The following is an 8,112-nucleotide window of genomic DNA, read 5'->3' as shown; positions in this document are numbered from 1 at the left end:
CCCCCCCCCAAAAAAAAAGAAGAAGATCTAGGCAAACAGAATCATAGTCATTCTCTTGACTGTTTTCTTTTAGGTCAGAAATCAGGATTTGATCTCCATACGTGACGCTTTTGCTGATAGTCTACCAACTGAGGCCACACCTCCAACCCCCAAAGAGTTGGTTATTTTTTTTCTTTTTAAAATGTTTATTGTAGACATGAGTCATCAGCACAAAGCAAAAAAGACAGCTATTCTGAGCACAAGTGGCTCACATGCCAACCCAGGCAGGGAAGTCCGAGAGATTTTTATCTCCAATAAACCATGCAGAAAAAGCCAGAATTGGCACTGTGTCCCAAGTGGTATAGCACTAGCCTTGAGCAAAAAGCTCAGGGACAGCACCTAGGACCAGAAAAAAGTAAAATAAAAAGGTATTGCTACAATGTCATTATTCCCCAAGGTAGCTAAAAATTCACTGCATACACCATCCAATTCTCCAGCCAGTCTGCCTCCCTTCCTCCCCCCACCCCTTCCTTCCTTCTTCCACTGCTAACAGCCAATGCAATTTTTTTTTTTTTGGTCAGTCATGGGGCTTGAATTTTGGGCCTGGGCGCTGTCCCTGAGCTCTTCATTTCAAGGTGAGAACTCTACCACTTGAGCCACAGCCCCACTTCTAGATTTCTGGTGGTTAATTGGAGGTAAGAGTCTCATGGACTTTTCTGCTCCAGCTGACTTTGAATTGTGATCCTCAGATTTCAGCCTTCTGAGTAGTTAGGATTACAGGCACGAGCCACCAGCACCTGGCTAGCCATTACAATTTTTAAAAAGAAAATCAGAGACATAGTTCTGAATTTCATTTTATCTGGTGGTGGTTTTTCAGATTATTTTGTCATTAATCCTTTAGTAAGCATGTCACCTAATTTTATGTAATTTAAGCAATCTGACACTAGATGGCAGCATATTGCCACATAACACAGATGTCATAACCAGTGTCCTTAGGCAGCTCTATCACATGAAAATCTAAGCAGTTAGACTAGGGTGTTTGTTGTTGTCGTCGTCATCATCGTCGTTGTCATCCTAATCATTGGTCGTGGGGCCTGAACTCTGGGCCTGGGCCCTGTCCTGTCCCTCAGCTCTTCAGCTCAAGGCTAGTGCCCTACCACTTGAGCCACAGCGCCACTTCCAGCTTTTTTCTGCTCATGTGGTGCTGAGGAATCTAACCCAGGGCTTCATGCATGTGAGGCAAGCGCTCTACCACTGAGCCACCTTCCCAGCCCTAGACTAGGGGGTTAAGGTAGTGAATAATATCAATAGTTTCTCTCTCTGCCACCTTCCTTTCTCCCTTCCCCCCTTTCCTTTCCTATTTATTTATTAGCTGGGTATGGTGGCTCACATCTGTATTCCTAGCTAATCACAAAGCTGAGATGTGAGTATGGATGGAGAACCCCTTTACTTCCCCTCCTACCCATCCCTCTCCCATCCAGCACTGGCAGTGATGGGTCAGATTCATAGCTAGCAAGCTTTAGCACAAACAAGAGAAGCTTCTAATAAAATTGTTAGGTCCAAATAGCCAAATGTCTTTATCTTGAGGCCCCAGAACAGTGCCTTGATTCAATAATACTCCCACCTCTTTCCCAGACCAGATAAACTCATGCAGCAGGCACAGACTCAAATGTACTCCCAGCCCAGTGTGGACCTTGAGCAGATACGCAGCCCTTGCTTCCTCCCTAGCTCCAGCTGTGACCTTGTTTCCCACCATTTCTCTCATTCTGGTTATTTCCAAACCACTCCTATTAGGCAGTTCTAGTGCTCTTTCAGACCACTGTGAATATTTCAGAGTGAGTCTCTTGCTTTGGCTGAAGGTTCCCCTGTGCAGTTGTGTGTGTGTGTGGCACATGCGTGTGCATGCATACGTGTGCACGTGTGCTAGTCCTAGGACTTGAATTCAGGGCCTGGGCACTGTCCCTATGGCTTTTTGCTCAAGGCAAACATAGAGCTACTGTTCTACGTTTAGTTGGTTAATTGGAGGTAAGAGATTCATGGACTTTCCTGGCTGGGCTGGCTTTGAACCAGGATCCTCAGCTCTCAGCCTCTTGTGTAGCTAGGATTACAGGCATGAGCCACCAGTCCTATTGTTGTCGTTTTTGTTTGTTTGTTTTGTTTTCTAATAAACCCATGCTGCTATTCTGTCTGGCCTTTTTCCTCTTTTTGAATCTAGCAGACATTGCCTTCCCTACTGCAGATTTCCTCCTTGAACCATGAGGGTTGTTAGGTCCCAAGAGCCCTTTGCTCTTATCTTGAGGTCCCAGACCAGAGCCTTGATTTACTAACACTCCCTCATTATCCTCTCTCTAACTGGCTGAATTCCTGTGTCTGGTGCCAGACCAAAAATTTATTGTCAATTGGGCCTTGAGCACAAAATCCCAGCCCAGCTTCTTCCCTGCCCCCAACTGTGATCCCTCCCCACGAGAGTTATGTCCTACCATTAGTTTTCTTCATACCAACCCTCACCAGACAACGTTGGTAACTCCACTACAAATACACCATGTGTAAGCTAGGAGGCTGTAGCTCTAGCTGGGGAAGGGGGGTTCCCCTTCCGCAGGGTTTTCCCCCCAATAAACCTATGCTGGAGTTGAGCCTTCTCTTGTCTAATATGTGCCTTTTTGAACCTAGCCAGGGTAGAGAGCATACATTTGCCTTGTTTAGAGTGTTAGATTAGTATTAAAATCTATAACAGGCCGGGCACAGGTGGCTCACACCTGTAATCCTAGCTACCTACCTAGGAGGCTGAGATATGGGGATCACCATTCAAAGTCAGCCCAGGCAGGAATATCCCCATGAGAATCTTATCTCCAATTAACCATCAGAAAACTGGAAGTGGTGCTGTGGCTCAAGTGGTAGAGCACTTGCCTTGGGCGCCCCATGACTGACCAAAAAAAAATCTAAAACAGTTTTTTTTTTGTGTGTGGGGGGTGTCCGGTCGTGGGGCCTGAACTCTGGGCCTGGGCTCTGTCCCTCAGCTCTTCAGCTCAAGGCTAGCACTCTACCACTGGAGCCACAGTACCACCTCTGGCTTTTTTTTTTTTTTCTGCTTATGTGGTGCTGAGGAATCGAACCCAAGGCCTCATGCATGCAAGGCAAGCACTCTACCACTAAACCACCTACCCAGCCCTCTAAAACAGTTTTAAGGACAGACATGAGAGAGTTTTAGAGGTAATAATTCATCAACTATTAGAGAGAATATTAAGAAAAGTTGGAACTACAGGTCAAGTAGGAGAGTACCAGCCATGAAGCAAAAAGACAAGGGAGACCCTCAGGCCCTGAGTTTAAGAGTACAACCCCACACCCCCAAAAAAGAGTACAAACCCGTGTGTGTGTGTGTGTGTGTGTGTGTGTGTGTATTATTATTATTCTTAAAAGAAAAAGCTGGGCCCTGGTAACTTATGCCTTGAGATCATCTAAGGATTACAGTTCAAAGCCAGTCCAGGCAGGAAAGTGTGTAAGACTGTTATCTCCAATTAACTGCCAGAAAATGGGAAGTAGAGCTGAGGTTCAAAGTGGTAGAGCACTACTTAAGTATAAAAGCCTAGGCCCTGAATTCAAGCCCCATGACCACCAATTAAAACACACACACACACACACACACACACACACACAAATCCTGAGCAACAAATCTCTTTTTTAGCCAGGTTCTAGTGGCTCATGCCTGTAGTCCTAGCTCAGGAGGTTCAGATCTGAAGATCCTGGTTGGAAGTCTTGAGAAACTCATCTCCAAATGACCAGCAAAAGACCAGAAATGAAAGTGTGGCTCAACTGGTAGAGCACCAGCCTTGAGAGAAGAAGCTAAATAAGTGGATAAGGCCCTGAGTTCAAGTCCCAGTACTAGCACGCACACACACACACACAAAGAAGGAAGTTAGTGCCATCTGTTTGTGAAAAATTAAGGCTTTTAGAAAGCAGATTTGTAGGGCTGAGAATGTGGCTTTGTGGTGGAGTGCTTGCCTAGCATGCATGAAGCCCTGGGTTTGATTCCTCAGTACCACATACACAGAAAAGCCAGAAGAGGCACAGTACTGGCCTTGAGCAAAAGAAATTCAGGGACAGCGCCCAGGCCCTGAATTCAAGCACCAGGACTGGCACAAAAAAAAAAAAAAAGGAAAAAAGAAAGCAGATTTGTAATTAAAGAAAACATTGAGCTGAGTGTAACGGTTCATAACTGTAATCTCAAAATTTAATAGATTCAGGCAATTGTGAGTTTGAGGCCAACCTAGGCTAAATATTTGAGACCCTGCTTAAAAATGAAATAGGTCCAGGAAATGGAAACAAGCATTATCTTCATTGCTGTTTTCATTTTCTGTCCTTTTTTCTTTTTTCTGTTCTTCTTTTCTTTTTTGAGGGGAGGCACAGAAATGGAGGGACAAAGAGTAAACAAATGCAGGAGTGGTACTAACTAGACACTATGTGGAAAATGAACATACAACGTGTGGCTGGGGCTGGGAGGAAAAACTGGGAGGAGGAGGGAAGGGGTGACATAGTCCAAAAAGAGATGTACTGTTTTGAAAAATTTTTTTTTCTGGTCCTAGGGCTTGAACTCAGGGCCTGGGCTCAGTCCCTGAGCCTCTCTGTGCTCAATGCTAGTGCTCTACCACTTGAGCCACAGCACCACTTCTGGCTCTGTTTATGTGGTTCTGAGGAATTGAACCCAAGGCTTCATGCATGCTAGGCAAACACTCTACCACTAAGCCACATTCCCAGCCCAGAAGTGTACTCTTTACCTGACTTACGTTAACTGTAACACCTTTGCACATCACTTTTATAGTAACAGTAATAAATATTTAACAAGTAGAGACAATGAAGATAATAGTTACCTGAGAAGCACCCTATGTTGTTCAGTGTGCATGTGAAGTTCATATGTATCAACTGGGGTAGATGTACAGACTTTTAGAATTGGACCTACCTCTGCTGGCTTCAAATGTTAATCCTTATAACTCAGCCCCCCTGAGCAGTTACGATTATAGATATGAGCCACTAGCCCCCAGCTGGGTCTTGCAGCCTTGCTTAGCTTTTCTGTTTCAGGTTGACACTCAACCACCTGAGCCATACTTCAACCTCTAGCTTTTTGTTCCAGTTAACCAACTAGAGATTACAGTCTCTCCTATTTTCCTGCCCAGGCTGGACTGGAACCCAGATCTTCAGATCTCAATCTCCTGAGTAGCTAGGATTACAGGTTTGAGCCATAAGTTCCTGGAGGTTATGGCTCTTTTATGCTCCATCAGTGAAAGGCTTATTCCTGAGTCAGAGTTATTCTGAATCCCAATGTCTACAGCTTGCTGATGTAACTTTATAACAGATAAGTTTATTGTCTACATAAAGCATATGTTTTGGATGAATGAATGAATGAATTTTTGCTGGTCCCGAGGCTTGAACTCTGGGGCCTGGGTGCTATCCCTATACTTTTTGTTCACTGCTAGCACTCTACCATTTGAGCCACAGTGCTACTTTTGACTTTTCCTGTGATTTAATTGGAGAAAAGAGTCTCAGAGACTTTCCTGCCAGGGCTGGCTTTGAACTGCAATCCTCAGATCTCAGCCCCCTGAGTAGCTACAATTACAGGTCATGAGTCACCAGCGCCTAGCTAAATTGTGTGTGTGTGTGTGTGTGTGTGTGTGTGTGTGTGTGTGCTGGTCCTGGGGTTTGAACTCAGGGCCTGGGTTGCTGTCCTTGAGCTTTAGCATTCTACCACTTGGGGCACAGCTGGACTTCTATTCGTTTTGGTGCTTAATTGGAGATTAGAGTCTCATGGACTTTCCTGCCAGAGCTGTCTTCAAACTGAGACAATAAGATCTCAGCCTCCTAAGTAGCTAGGATCATAGGCATGAGCCACCAGTTCCTGGCTTATTCATCATGTTTGATAAGCAGGCCATGACCAGGGCTGCGGCCATCAGCCTCAAACAGCTGACATTTAGTGACGGAGGTTCCCAGTGTCATAAGTTATTTCCTCAAGGTCCCCCAGTTAATATACATAAAGATGAAAGTGGAGGACCCCAAAGTCTCTGGGACTGACCTGTTATCAGGGGGCATCCATGGAAGCACAATATGCATATCTGGGGGCAGTAGGTAAGAACAGCTTCCACAGCATCATCCGTCAGATTGACACAGTGCCCCATGTGAATCTCCTGTTATGAAGAAGAAGAAGAAATCAATATGTAGCAAGAGAGTATGTCTGATTAATCTTAAAACTACTGAATGAACCCAGTGCTGGTGGCTCATACCTATAATCCTAACTACTCAGAAGGCTGAGAGCTGAGGATCATGGTTCAAAGTCAACCTGGGTAGAGGTGAGACTGAGACTCTTATTCTAATTAACCAACAAAAGCCAGAAGTGCAAATATGGCTCAAATGGTAGAGCTCCAGCCTTGAGTGAAAAAGCTAAGCAAGAGCACAAGCACACACACACACACACACACACACACACACACACGAAAGTAAAAGATGAAAGCAAGGAAGGATGACATTGTCCAAAAAGAAATATACTCATTACCTGACATGAAACTGTAACCTCTCTGTACATTACCTTTATAATAACAAAAAATAAATTAAGAAAAAACTCTACTACTGAAAAAGGAGGAGAAAACACATCTACAGTAACAGTATAAAAAAGTTGGTATGGGGAAGTGGCTGGGAAGGTGGCTCAGTGGTAGAGCGCTTGCCTTGCATGCCTGAGGCCCTGGGTTTGATTCCTCAGCACCACAAAAGTAAAAAGAAAAAAGCCGGAAGTGGTGCTGTGGCTCAAGTGGTAGAGCTCTAGCCTTGAGCTGAAGAGCTGAGGGACAGCACCCAGGCCCAGAGTAGTTCAGGCCCCACGACCAAACCAAAAAAAAAAAAAAAAGAAAAAAAAAGTTGGGAAACCATTCAGATACAACAACAGTCTACTCACAACAAACAAACACAAACCAACTAAATAGAAAGGACCAGTATAATCCTAAAGAACTTTGGACGTTAAACTAGCTTTGAAGCCTGGTGCAGGTGGCTCCCACTTATAATCTTAGTTACTCAAGAGGCTGAGATCTGAGGATTCAGGTTTAAAAACCAGCCTGAATAGATAACAAACTCTTATCTCCAATTAACCTGAAAGAAAGCCTGATATAAAGGCTTGATTCAAATGGTAGAATACCAGCTTTGAGCAAAAAAGCTAAGGGATAGCACCCAGGCTTTGAGTTCAAACCTGAGTACCAGCACAAAAAGAAAAAAAATTTTAAAAAGGAAAGAAACATAAAAACAGGCCTGGAAAGTATCACTCTAGTGATAGAGCATCTGTGTTCAAAACCTCAGTACTATCAGAGGGGAGGGGGGGGACATGAACATGAAATATAGTCTAAACAAAGACTTGTATGTAAGTCTAAACTGGAAATAAGTGAAATATCTACCATATGATGAAAGTATAAATAAAACTGTGCAGATCTGTATTGCAGAATACCATTCAGCAAGAAAAGGCAGTGTTATTAACACTGAATCCATAAACTTTGCACTAAATGAAAGAAGTGAAAACAGAAAACAAACAAACAAAAACAATACAACAAAAACAGAAACGACTCCAGTGGCTCACACCTATTATCCTAGCTATTCAGGAGATTAAGATCTGAGAATTGTGGTTCAAAGCCAACCTGGGAAGTAAAGTCCATGACACTCTTACCTCCAATTAATCACCAAAAAGCTGGAAGCAGAGATGTGGCTCAAGTGGTAGAGCACTAGACTTGAGCACAAAAGCTCAGTAACAACATCCAGACACTGAGTTCAAGCCCCACACAAAAACAAAACAAAAATAAAATTAACAGACTATATTCTCAACTCTCTTCTGATATGTCGATCCTTGTGTCCAAAGGCTGAATACTAATTTAAGATCTTTTAATGGTTCTGCGGATTGAACCCAAGATTTGGAGCATGCTAGGCAAGTGCTCTACTCTTTTTTTTGGGGGGGGGAGGGTCCAGTCGTGGGGCCTGAACTCTGGGTCTGGGCGCTGTCCTTCAGCTCTTCAGCCCAAAGGCTAGCACTCTACCACTTGAGCTACAGTGCCACTTCTGGCTTTTTTCTTTTTGCATATGTGGTGCTGAGGAATCGAACCCAGGGCCTCATGC

The 8,112-nt window shown here is 44.1% G+C and overlaps 1 protein-coding gene across 1 annotated transcript in view; it reads right to left on the bottom strand.

Annotated features, from left to right (window-relative positions):
• The window catches only part of Amn1 (antagonist of mitotic exit network 1 homolog (S. cerevisiae)), a 59,642-nt gene that overhangs the window by 15,000 nt on the left and 36,530 nt on the right, over positions 1 to 8,112 (bottom strand). Inside the window, exon 5 of the mRNA XM_013033411.1 lies at positions 6,041 to 6,152. Coding sequence (XP_012888865.1) covers positions 6,041 to 6,152 — 112 coding nt within the window. The remainder of the gene's footprint in view (positions 1 to 6,040; positions 6,153 to 8,112) is intronic.

This window comes from Dipodomys ordii, unplaced genomic scaffold, assembly GCF_000151885.1.
Source record: "Dipodomys ordii isolate 6190 unplaced genomic scaffold, Dord_2.0 Scaffold167, whole genome shotgun sequence".
In the NCBI taxonomy this organism is placed as follows: domain Eukaryota; kingdom Metazoa; phylum Chordata; class Mammalia; order Rodentia; family Heteromyidae; genus Dipodomys; species Dipodomys ordii.
Note: the sequence above shows the minus strand (reverse complement) of the source record. Positions and strands in the feature narration are given on the sequence as shown.